This window comes from Diprion similis, chromosome 12 (genome assembly GCF_021155765.1).
Source record: "Diprion similis isolate iyDipSimi1 chromosome 12, iyDipSimi1.1, whole genome shotgun sequence".
In the NCBI taxonomy this organism is placed as follows: domain Eukaryota; kingdom Metazoa; phylum Arthropoda; class Insecta; order Hymenoptera; family Diprionidae; genus Diprion; species Diprion similis.
The window spans coordinates 17,724,218-17,737,202 of record NC_060116.1 but is presented as its reverse complement, the minus strand read 5'-3'; the positions used below and the strand labels follow the sequence as shown (position 1 = coordinate 17,737,202).

The 12,985-nt window shown below is 36.8% G+C and overlaps 2 protein-coding genes across 9 annotated transcripts; both read left to right on the top strand.

The window, feature by feature from the left end:
* The first annotated feature begins 343 nt into the window (after nucleotides 1–343).
* Nucleotides 344–5,436, top strand: LOC124413027 (zinc finger FYVE domain-containing protein 1-like). 5 transcript variants are annotated; one of them, XM_046893325.1, is made up of 7 exons: nucleotides 344–474; nucleotides 1,522–2,004; nucleotides 2,239–2,505; nucleotides 2,576–2,948; nucleotides 3,157–3,418; nucleotides 3,499–3,946; nucleotides 4,639–5,436. In XM_046893325.1, exons 2-7 carry the CDS (start codon nucleotides 1,524–1,526, stop codon nucleotides 4,860–4,862), a joined length of 2,055 nt encoding a protein of 684 aa, XP_046749281.1. In that variant the 5' UTR covers nucleotides 344–474; nucleotides 1,522–1,523; the 3' UTR covers nucleotides 4,863–5,436. The 5 variants fall into 5 exon arrangements, with proteins under 5 accessions (XP_046749281.1, XP_046749280.1, XP_046749282.1 ...); XM_046893324.1 differs by lacking the exon at nucleotides 344–474 and adding an exon at nucleotides 592–801; XM_046893326.1 differs by lacking the exon at nucleotides 344–474 and adding an exon at nucleotides 892–1,211.
* A 652-nt stretch (nucleotides 5,437–6,088) lies between these two features.
* LOC124413166 (forkhead box protein N2-like) lies at nucleotides 6,089–11,693 on the top strand. 4 transcript variants are annotated; one of them, XM_046893556.1, is made up of 6 exons: nucleotides 6,089–6,582; nucleotides 8,523–8,929; nucleotides 9,250–9,692; nucleotides 10,016–10,319; nucleotides 10,401–10,506; nucleotides 10,891–11,693. In XM_046893556.1, the coding sequence occupies exons 2-6, from the start codon at nucleotides 8,545–8,547 to the stop codon at nucleotides 11,174–11,176; spliced, it is 1,524 nt and encodes a 507-aa protein (XP_046749512.1). In that variant the 5' UTR covers nucleotides 6,089–6,582; nucleotides 8,523–8,544; the 3' UTR covers nucleotides 11,177–11,693. The 4 variants fall into 4 exon arrangements, with proteins under 4 accessions (XP_046749512.1, XP_046749516.1, XP_046749514.1 ...); XM_046893560.1 differs by having other exon boundaries at nucleotides 6,090–6,582; nucleotides 9,541–9,692; XM_046893558.1 differs by lacking the exon at nucleotides 6,089–6,582 and adding an exon at nucleotides 6,649–7,532 and having other exon boundaries at nucleotides 8,520–8,929.
* Nucleotides 11,694–12,985: the final 1,292 nt, after the last annotated feature.

Below are 12,985 nucleotides of genomic sequence, written 5' to 3'. Positions count from 1 at the left end.
TACATATGATTAAAAAAAGAATCAACTCTTTCGGTTGTTAATGAGTGGGTAAGTATATGGAGCTCGGTCGCGGAATCTTTCGCTTCTGAGACAGGCAACTGAAGTTACACGCCAATTTAGGCTGGATTTTCACAGGTGGCATGATCCTGCCGCAGTACTTTGCTGCCGGGTTTTTGACTGATAGGAACGAATGCCAACAAAGCAGGGAAGTGCTACGTGGAGCATGCAGAATGCAAATTACCTATTTCATTGGTATTCCTATTGGTCAATAACTAGGTAGTGAAATACTGCGGCAACATTCCGCCACCCATGAAAATCCAGACAAATGTGAGAAATAGAGTGCTACGTTGATGGTGTGAGTTCGGTTGCCTATCGCGGGGGCGACAGATGCCGTTACTGTGGCTGTACATTCATACGCACTTTGCTTTATCCCGCCGACAGTTTATCCGTCTCCTCTCTACTAGAAATGTTCAAGTACTTGCGATTGTTTACTAACTTAAATACGATTATTTCAATTCATATTATCAAGATATTCATATCTATCAATTTTAATGTGAAGCTCGTAATTTAAACTGATATTTTTTGCATGCCATTCTAGTCATATGACAACTTCAGCACTATTTACACATACAGTTAACTGCAATAAATTAAGCACTCATCTGACATGTCATCCTCAAGTACACCATGCTCCAAACGTTAGCTACGTTTCGGCAAATTAATTTCGCTCTTGTCATGTTTCTGTCACGCTTACCTAGCACTCTACTTTATAGTAGTGTAATAATTGGGTCTGAACTATGACAGGTACCTCATAAACGAAATATGTAACAGGAAGTTCCCGAAATTTAAAAATGTGATCATTTAATCAATTGATGATTATTCCGAAATTCTATGCTTCACATTTTCTCTGTATCCATGAATATAATCACTTTAAAAAAACAAAACTGACAAATTGTTTACGCTGCGGTTATTAAGACGATTCTGTGGCTGTGTCCCAGTTGCTAAGAGAAGTATACTTGATGCGTACTTGCTTTTGCTAAAGACATATTAAGCATAACTGTCTAACACATCTATGTAAATAATTACATATTATAAATATTGTACAACGTCATAGACAAGTATGGTACTAGGGTATGCTTGTACCAAATGGAACGGAGCCTAAGTCTCGAAGACATTGTATGTTGTGTTTAAATGAAGTCGTGTATGCATTGATGATGTGGTTGAGCGTGTGTTTTCAATTCCTTCTCTAAGAGTCATTGCTCAAGCATAGAAGTGTGCGAACAATACCTTCGATATGTATTACTCATCAATTACCATCTCTATGTCATATTGGATAATATACTTTAGATTAGGACAATTAGACACTACTGCAATAGTGTAAGATTTTCCACTTCATTAAGTAGAATATACTGATACGTGTACAAACTACATGGTATCTATCGAAAATTTTGAATTTTTTCTAATGGACATAGATGTTATACTTGAGCATATTTTATTTGTTTTGTATTTACCTTCTTACCTTAGATATGATCACCTTGGGTTGTCATAATGTGGAAGATCTGATGCGACCAACCTGCAAAATTAAGCCTACCAGTTCAGCAATAATGGAAAGTTTGGATAGCCTACCATCCAATGATCGTGATAACCAGAAGCTTAGCGGAGGAAGTACACCCTGGCATGATTCGACAATCCCTAAAAAATCTCCAGCGCAACAATTAAATGAATCACACAGCTTTTTACTAATCGACGGAAGAGAACATCTCAAAGTTTCAAACACTGAACAATTTATTGAGAATTTAAAATGTGGTGGTAAAAATGTAAAGTTAAAAGTTGTATCCATATTTGGCAATACAGGGGATGGAAAGAGCCACACGTTGAACAAGACATTTTTTGATGGTCAAGAAATATTTCGAACTTCAAATGAGCAAAGCTCTTGTACACTTGGGGTCTGGGCAGCGTTTGATCCCACTCTAAAAGTAATTTGCTTGGATACCGAAGGACTGCTAGGTAGACTTATCAGTGAATCTCATTAATAATTGATTCAGGAAGAATTTCTAATTATTCTGATCCAATTATATAACACAGGGGAAGTTTTGCAACACTTAATGTATATTACTTCACTTAATCTCTTATCAATAATATAATATGTTGATGTATTTCCATTATAGAAGATGATGGTCTAATTCTTGTTTTGATTTGAGTACAACATTATAGAATGACTTGGTCTCACTATATTTTCAGGAATAACAGCTCATGAAAATCAACGAATGAGACTGTTGCTAAAAGTTCTCGCAGTGTCTGACATCGTAGTTTATAGAACTCGTTCCGAGAGACTTCACAGAGACTTATTTACATTTATTGGAGCTGCATCACGAGCTTACAGTCACCATTTTCAAAATGCATTACAAGCCGTTGGGCAAAGAGAAGGTATGAACGGCTCCTTGAGTGCACTTGGGCCAAGTATCATTGTGTTTCATGAGACTCGGCACACCAGAACATTGTCCAGTAGTAAGTAAAACTTTTAATCACAAAGCAAGAAGTCAACCAATTTGCAAACATAACTTCTTAAATATTACAGATGCAACAGAAAGTGCAGAGGACATTCTGAGAGCACGTTTTGATCAGATGCGGCTGGAAATTGAAGCCTTCAGTTCAATAAAGTATGTTGGTGTTGAAACGCCAAATCCACCAACAGATTATCAGCCCCTGAGGAGGGCCATTAAAAATGAGCTGGATAATACGACTGTTCGCTCTGCTAGGAGGCCTCACTTGGTCTATGGCACTCTCAAAATACTCAATGATAAATTTTCCGGTGAAATTGAAAACTTGTCAAGCATTCTATTTCCTGACCAGTACTTTACCTGCACTGTCAAGTGCTTGAGCTGTGATTGTAGGTGTATCAACAGTATGGGACACCTCCGTGAAGGAAAACCCCATGCTAGTGACTCCAGGTTGAAATACTTCCGTTATTCTTGATCATATCAAATTAATAATAAATTACCTCAGTCCGGATAGGTTCCTGTAGAATTAGTTGCTAATATTTGAAAATACTGAACTCTTCAAAATGAAACTGAAAACGAAAATGAATGCTGATTAATTTTGACTTGATTGCAAATGAACTCTAAATATATAAAATAATAAACAATGTATGTATTGCAGATGTCGTTACCAGCATCAGTATGAAAACTTGGTGTACATCTGTAAAAAGTGTCATGGCAATGGAAGTGAAGTCATTGTTACTAGTCGCACGCTAACTCAGAGCGATGCAAGCTGGTATGGATTCGCCAAGTATGCGTGGTCTGGGTACGTGATAGAATGTCCACACTGTGGTGAAATATATAGAAGTCGGCAGTTTTGGTATGGAAATAAAAATCCTGAGGATGCAGCTGTTAGAACAGAAATAACGCATGTTTGGACTACGGTATGTCATTTGGAAAAGTTGCTATTAATCACTAATATTCGTTAAGAAACATACCCTACCCTCCCCCCATTTAATTTCAGGCTAATGCTTCACTGGCATCTCAGAATACTGCTCAAAGAGTTATTGACAGTGTTTCATATATAACTGAAGCTGTAACCAATGCATCAATTCAACCGACAAAACTATTAACATCCTGGGTTGCCGATCAAGTTGCGCCTACATACTGGCGACCCAATAACGAGATTAAACACTGTCATAAGTGCAAAGCTTCATTTGGCGCAACAGATACAAAGCACCATTGCCGAGCTTGTGGTGAAGGGTTCTGTGCCAGCTGCTCATCAAAAAAAAAACCAGTGCCACTAAGAAATTGGTACACGCCAGTTAGAGTTTGTGATGTATGTTTTGCCAAGGACGATAATTCTAATGAAGACTTGACTGAAAGTTCTGAGGATGTTAGTGCAAGGAAAGTTACTGAACATGTCGTGTCAACATTGAACGTGGTTGGAACTGTCTTGAGTTACTCGAAGTGTAAGTAATTTTTTCTTCATTCTTTCATTCTGATTTTCCAGTAACATAAATTGGGTATTCATTTGATTAGGATAGATGTGTCTATCATACGGGGCATCTAGCGTTAATAAATTTGACGGAGTTTCAAATCAGGAAAAAGTTTCAGGAAATTTGGGCATAGTCGTGGAGTTTTCTTGATTTTCTCTTGATTAAATTATACTGTTCCTGAATTGAATGAATGGCTAGAGATGATTCACTTCCACATAAATACATGTACCATGATGTATTTTCTTTCAGTAAGAATGATGAATGTTCATCGAAATGTTAAGTAATTGTAATTAGGTAAACTTAGGTGAAATTCGCGAATGGTGTATTATATCATTTTACATTAAAGACATTACACGTACAGTTCAATGAATATGCATATGAGAAAAGTGAGTATGTTCAGTAAGTGTAGTTGAAATGTATCCTGGAAGAAATCAATATTAGTGCCGAGAAATCTAGGAAATATCAGGGAATATAACATACCATTGATGTTAGACACCCTATCATACAGTAAAATTTCATCTGATGTTAATGATATAGAAAGAATTTGATTACTCGACTTCAAATTAAATATCCTAAATGTTATGAATACAATGAGGCATTCACAAAGCTTAGAATAACAACCAATGAAAATATTATGTGACGACAAAATATTCTTGTTTATTCAGCACTGATCAAGGATACAGTGAGGCCAAGCTACTGGGTACCTGACTCGGAAGTAACAAACTGCTGTGTCTGTGCGGTGAACTTTTCAGACACAGTGCCTTTACATCATTGCAGGGATTGTGGCCGCGGGGTTTGTCAAGATTGTTCTTCTCATCGAAAACCCGTTTCTCGACGCGGTTGGGATAGACCCGTTCGTGTTTGTGATCTGTGCATCAAGATCGATTGAAAAATGATTGTTATTTTAATGACTCGGTGGCGAACTGTTAAAGTTATATAAATGTAAATAATTGTTATCCCAATGTCGAGTAAAAGCCATCAAAGAAATCAGATGGTCTGAGTTTCTAAAAATAACCACTGATAAGTGACAGTTATTGAGATATTTGAAATGTTTTTTTATTTGCAATGAAAGTAATCAAATTTCTCTCCAGAGCATCCTGTGTTACATTCCTTGGTAATTATTAGCAATCGGTATTGCCTGCCTATATTATCATTTTTTTTCAGCACTAGAGGAAAAGAATAACTGCACAAAATTCAGTCCAGGTGTAACCAGACAAAGTTCGAATCTCGCCTTGCAGATTCAGCATCTGAACGACCTGCCACTTCATATACCTATATTTTGTGTGACTCACTAGTGATTTTAACCACAGTACTTCGTTCCATAACTCTCCACGCTACCTGAAGATTATTATGGTCTCTATGGAACAGTAATGTTGAATGAAAGGATACTACGTGATAAAGAAGTTTAGAAAAATACCACAGTAGTCAATATATCTTCATGTTCCTCTTATACACATTTTTAAGAATGATGTGTAACTTCAACAATCCTCACATTATTCCAACTCCGTTTTAGTCTAAAGGTTATTGAAATATCATCAAGTTTAAAATAAGATTGTGACGGTACCTTTTCAAATCTTCTTCTGTTGTTGTATTTGTGTATTACAAATTTCTTTCCTTTTTCGCAGGTAATGCAGGTTCTGTGGTAATTATTTGTAAAACCTAAGCATGATTACGGGAAACGAAATAAATTTTGTATGAGGAATACAACAGTCTAATTGACATCGTACGTATTGAGTTTTTTTCATATATATGTGTACTCTGAATACTGTTATAAATTGAGGCAGAATCGGTTGCAGATTAATGACATAATTGATGGCTGTGGTATTTACCTTAGTCAAACACATTGTTTAGTTACTTCGAACTAGGTTGTTAATAGATTCAAAATGAATTCAATAGAGATCTTTTAAAATAGCCCCGAATACAAGATAAAATGATACAAAATTAATTACACATGCAGTGCAATGTGGAATACACTATAATTATTCAAATAATCAACAGTCCGGCTGTGAGAACTATTAAATTGAAACTTTGCATTTCATTAAACTATGAAATGCAAAAGGGGACTAAAAAAAGGTCATCATTGATCGTTCTTCTGCCCGCTAAATTGTCTACATGTCTGAACGACCCGATGCGATGACCAATGGTACGTTACGTGCGCTCCGATAACACCACATGCTCCAGCAGATAATTCCCTGAATCTAGCGACAGATGGAAACGGAGTCATTGCCACGTGATCGACGCACAAAACAACCAAAACAGAACAGATAGCAACAGATAGCGCGTGCGCACGTAGTTCTGACGAAATACGAACCCGTTGAATATAAATATTCAATGTTAAAATAACAGATGTAGAATACAGTTAGGTATCATCATACGTTGAAATTGAAAGGGAATATTGCCTATTTATTGAAGCTCAACTCTCTATCATGTGTGCCGCGTTCGTGCATACAAGCCATACTCGACCCATATCGGAAAGTTAGGTTATGACGTCACCGCAGCCATGTTTTGTCGTCACAACATGGTGCCCTGATCAGCTGGGTGTTTTGTAGTGTGCTGCGATGCCCGTCTTTAGAAAAGTTGTTAAGGACACCGTTTATCTTCTCGAATATGTAAGTTGATCCAGTAGTTGTTCTTTATTTGAAGACATTTACGTCTGATTCTTCTTGTTATAAATAAATAAACGCATTAAGTTTGAGCAAATAAATCCCGAAGACGCAAAATGTTTGTTCATGTGTGCCATTTGAGATTCTGCGAAGACACTGTTCTGAAACACAAATTGAACGCTATTTCGATCGTTGTTTCGCAAATACATATCAAGCCGTATGGTTTGAAATGCATCCTAGTCCGTCTTACTATTTCGCCACACCGTCTAGTATGTTGTGGAAAACGCTAACTGGAAACAGTGAGGAATATGGATTTCCAAAAAATAAACTTCTATGATTGAGTGAGCAAAGTTTTCTTATTAGATGTAACAGTTGAGAAGAAATTTGATTTATTTTCGAATTTTACACCATTTTGATGCCATTTGCAAGTGATGCCGTGGCCATTTTCGTGCATGCCTGAGTTTCGTAATCAATCTACAACTCCATATTCGAATTCAACAAGTAATTGCATTCAATAGCCTGAACCTTCCCCTCCACGAGTCCTTGCTTACTAAGAACACGGAACAGGATTTAAATATAAACACACTGCAAGGATTTTTCATCTTATTTGATTGGTTAATACGTGCATATTACCGAAGCAACTGGCGCAAAACATTTTCAACATATTAGTGAAGCAGTGATCACGATATAAATACACTCGCGTGTATGCATACATGCGTCGATTCATGACTCTATTGATATAAACAAGGAGATATGGTTTTGTTGAGGCTATGTTTTTAGTAGACGTCCCGGCTCAAATTATAAAGAGTCTCGGCGCATTATTTTTCCTATTAATATGTTGCAAAAAGTGAAGAGTTGTTCCGTACAACATAGGTATAACGTAGGCGCTGGAACTATCTGACGCCATTTTTCAATGCATTTAAGTTTCACCGACGCAGTTATCACACAGATTGGAACTGTTGGAAGATGTGCGGAAGTGGATTCTTCGTTAATGATCAATTTGTATCTGAGCCAAAGTCAACCGAGTTTATTAATTGCTAGTTAACTGAGGAGTGCATAGCTTTTTTAAACCGCTCTCGTAAAAGCTGACGCCATTTCGTCGCTCATTAGTGAATAAACAAATGACGATGCAGGTACTCTGGATTCGAGACCGAGGTTAGGCGCGCTAATTTAAGCCCCGATATTTCATAGGCGGGACCAGATTTTTTCAACGATGCAAAATCACTCTTTGCGTTTTATTCCTGCTTCCCATCGACACAGGAGCAAGAGGCACGTGATACCCCCCATTGGTGATTACAGCCATTCAGATGAAGGCAACGGCAAAAGTCGTTATTCAAATTTGGAAGTTATCCTTTTTTTTCAACGAATAGTGTTTCACTTTCCGAAATGCCACAGTTTGCTAAATGCAATTATCAAATTAATCGTAATATTATATTTAAGAATAGCTTGAAATTTTCATGGATACGTCTGAAGATTAGGGATGCCAAAGGTTGCTGGCTAACAGAGAATAAGGAGGTAGTTGCTTACAGCAACAGTATTTCGGTTAGCAAAGTTATGTGTGCACTCTATAGACATGCAACTATCCAGTTGTGCCTTGGATGTTGAATAATCATGCTTGGATATACAAGCAGTGTGAATTATCGAATATGCTGTTGAATTTAGTTGTGTGTAATGTGAGTATTGAAGTTAAAATATCAACATCCACAACGTATGAAACAATGAGACATGGTTACAATATCACAAGACATTTTTCAAAACAAATTCCCAAATTATGAAGCAATAGATTATGTGTACAGTGATTTCTCAAGACTTCCATAATCTTTTATTATTTGAACAGAATATCTAACGCATTTTTCATGGATATTGATGAATTGATATTGTTAACCCTACTCGAAATTACTTTAAAGAAATACAAGTCATGTTCAATAACAATTGTTTTATTGCAGTGACCGAAATTACGGTGGTAAAATGGCTCCAGACAAACCGGATGCTGGCGATGTCGAAAGCACAGTTGGCCTGCCGATTACTCGTGTATTCAGTTGCGGAGATGCAGCTTACGTTTTGAAAGAGGGCGACAATGCTAGCGTATTTACAAATTCAAATTTGGTTGATGAGATCCATGATGAGGTCGGCATAATTGACAAATCTGTAGAAAAAACCAATCATTCGGACGATGATTTGACCTCTCTCAGCTGGCTGCATCAGCAGAATTTATTGAAAGGCTTAGAAATTTCTAGACCTACAAAAGACTTGCAAACGACAATAAATTTGAACAATAATGTTTGCGATGACACTGCTGACTTATCAGAAAATACAAATTCCATTTCAAGTTTAGATGATGGCTACTCTCCAGGTAAGCGCTTATTAGTTGTTCGCAGAATCACAGAGCTATAAGATGGACTGCACATTAGAGGTGCCAGAATTGCTCCGAAAACCAATGAGAGTGTACAATGTCTGATGCGGAAACTTTTTCACGCATAGACTCATACTTGATAGAAAAATATAGAGTATGGTTCGAACCGCAAGTTCACTTATAATTTAGCAGTCATATCAACATTAGGCAAATATTAACCTGGCTAGCACTTCCTTCTCCAGGTTTTCGGGCAAAACACTCTTGTAATCATTTGTCACAATGGAAGAGATGATCATTAAAAATTTTTTGTATTTTTACAGCTATCGAGTGTAACACGAAAATACAAAATACAAATTTAACGCTGATTCAGGGGCAAAATTGCCAAAATACAAGCAAAAGTTACCAGAAATCAGTGCAGATTTATCAGGAGTCGGTAAAAAACCACTACAATTCGGTACAAAATAATCAGGCAAAGATATCTTTGAGTAACAACAATTTGCCAGTGTCGAATCGTAACAAACATCCAACTCACATACCTTACGATCCTCATTTGCACAGGAACAGTAAACCGCCATATTCTTTTTCCTGTTTAATATTCATGGCGATAGAAGACAGTCCTGTAAAAGCACTACCTGTTAAAGAAGTTTATGCATGGATCTTGGATCACTTTCCATACTTCAGAAACGCACCTACAGGCTGGAAGAACTCTGTTAGGCACAATTTGAGCCTGAACAAATGTTTTCGCAAGGTGGAGAAAGCGCCGGTAAGTTTCAATAAAAAGAAACTTGAATCAACCAAACATTGCAAGGATATACTTCTTTTCTACTTCGATATCAATACCGATTTCCATATTTTAATTCTACTTCAAGTATAGGTCGATATATTCAGAGATAATCAGTGAACACTAAATGTTCTTCTTTACTTGTCAGAAGAATGTGCGCTTTAAATTCACACAGAATTTTTTCTTTCGTTTGTGTCTTCTTGTATATTCACATAAAATTGTACACTATTTTTTTCCATGCTTATCAGGTAAATATCACCGATTCAAAGTATCCAACGTTTTTTTTATATATTTTCTGATTCCAGAATTTGGGAAAAGGATCGTTGTGGATGGTCGATGCACAGTATCGTCCAAATCTGATACAAGCATTATCCAGAGCACCTTTTCCTCCATTAACTGCTCAGAACCTCTCCTCACCTGAAAAAATTCCTAGAAAAAATGCTAGTGCACGTCTACCGGATCCAATATTATTCCCATACTTGTCAAAACGTCTTGCTTCTAGTAATATAGGGGATAGTCCGGAGGCTGAGATCGACAGCGATGTAGATGCTGCAGCAGCTGCCATGTTATCCTTCAAACATGGACCGATCATCTTAAGTCATAACAAAGGTACGAAATTTTCCAGGATATTGGATACAGTATAATTAATTATTAAGAGTATTTTGTAATAGATGGTTTGTAAATTTTCAGACCGTAAAAGAAAATTGGTAGAGACAGATAAGCTTGTACCAATAATTACTAGGAGCTCGAGCGAAGACCACACTTATAGTTGTATCACATCAATCAAATTGGAAAGGTAAATTAATATACGTGTCATAATCTGGAGAAGTTGCGTTAAACTCTACAATGAATAAACAATGAATCTATTCTAAATACTATGTAGCAGGAACGTCAACCGTTTTTGGCTCAAAGCCACCTATTTTTTCCCCCAATAGACCTTTACTTCTTAATCAGTTTTCGAAGGTTTGTAAGAATGAAGCGCGGCAGACCTCGACCATATTTCTGATATATTTTAAAGCACATTTTGTGATATCCCCTTTAGTCAAGTAACAATTATAGTTCAAATAAAGCATTCTAGTTACAGTATAAACCACTTGGGCATATCAGAGCCAAATGTGTCACATATAACCACCCTTGCGGTACAATGTTCAAACTTAATGTAATAAAATTTCACTTACAGTAAAAGGTGCGGGGGTTCAGATGTAGCTGGCACGGATTTTGACGAGCAACGAAAAATAGCAGAGGGTGCTGATGCGCTTCTAAACTTGGCAGGAGTTAGTACACCCCTTATTCAAGGAAGGTTGCAGATGCACAGTGATCCAACTGGGTCACAGAAAATGCATGAAACTTCGAAAGTGAAAAGGCACTCGAATCCAAGTGAGTTTTCCAACAATTCTGAAAAGAAGCGTAGGCGCTGGCGAGAATGGGGCGACGGTACCCGATACCTCAAGCAAGTTAGGGGTTAGTACTAAATACTGCTAAGAGTATTGCAAAACATTGCGCATCGGTGACTAAGCATTGTCAATGCTTCGAGGCTGACTGCCTAGTGACAATGAATGATATGTCACTTATTCTGTATCTGTGGGTGATCACAATAACTATCAGTTTCTTAGGGTTTAAACGAAATTCAGCTCTGCTTTTGTCTCCCATTCTTTTCAAAAGTTTTCTGCACTATTCATTTCGTATTTATTATAGAATTGTTAATGATGCAATGGATGAGTGATTGTTCAGCGTGTTGCTATGGTGTCTAGCATGTTTTTCAAATTGACATATTATTCCTATCCACCACGTTTTTTTACATGCAAACAAGACCATCCACTCAGAGCGTTCAATGCATAAATTTTGAAAGCCCGTCATTACTCACGGGTCAAATAAATGGACAGGTTTTTAAGTGTTCGAGTCAGGGTGATGCCAAACAATTACACTTGCTGTTCCTAATTCAAAGTTATCACAAGCGAGTCTTTCTCGATCAGCTGTACTGGCCGTAAAGTGCATTCGATGCCAAATCGACCTGCTGCAGACACTTACCATTTTGACTATTTTTTTTGAATTAGTCTATTGTAAAGGTAATTAAAAAGTAAATGTTTGAATCTTTTCCAGTTTTTTTTTGTCTTTATCATTAAACTGATCTTAACGTCATTACATAGGTACTTACCTTAGAAAAATTTTTACTTTTTGCTAATCCTAAAAAAAGTTAAAGTGGGTGAGGGTTAGTAGTAGGTCGCTTTAGTATGAAATGCCTTATTCATAAATACTAAATTACTTTGTACACTCACACATTATGAATAGAGGGAAAAAAAATTCTACTGCACAAGTGGGTGAAAATTTGACATTTATTTCGGTTATTCTAATCATAAATACATATTCAATATACACACAAGTTTTGAACGGCTCCGTCAACCCTTTTCTCGCGAATTAAGTTACAACGGTCGATTAACAATTTCGGAGTAGTCTTACATTTTTTGGAGAAGCAGACAAACCGTTTTCTGCTGCATGTTGAAAAAATGTCACACTATTACCCGTAAGGAATTATATTGACACTCTGATGAACAACGATAATGTTAGTAGTTTGCAGGAATACTGAAAATCAATCATTTCATCCATGTATCAGAATAATTCTAGTTTATGTACAATGCCTACAAGTTTAAACACCCGAGTAAAGTTGATTCTAATCACCACCACCACCTCCCTCTCTCCCCCCTCTGGTTTAGCAGGTCAGAAGTAAAGTTGGTTTCAGGAGTCTCTAACGAATGACAACGGCGCAACGAACCGATACCACGTGTGTTACTCAATGGGTTTATGTTAGACGACAGCACTGTCAGCCTTGTTTCTGACCCCCTAAACTGCGGGTGGTCGAAATCGACTTTATTTGGATGTACAAAAGTAAATCAATATTTGGAGGGGGTATTAAATTGCTAACAGTGTTACGATGATAGAGAGAAAAATTTTCTAGTATATGATACTGAATTCCCTGTACGTATTCATTTGAGTTATACAGATTCGATTCATTGATTGATGAATATGGCAATGCTCTTCAAAGTAAACCTGTATGCTCGAATTTCACAGCTCGCCTAATGCCAAAACCAACCCAATAGCACTAAACTTCAAGCAATAATAGAATAATGATTAAAATTAAATTTTAAGTACACATATTATTAAATAATAATTCAATCGTTAGCAAATACAAAACATTTTCGTATATAAACTTGAAACAACAAAATTTTTAACATCATCGAAAACGAAGCTCCACATTAAACTTCTAGAAAGTCTAATTA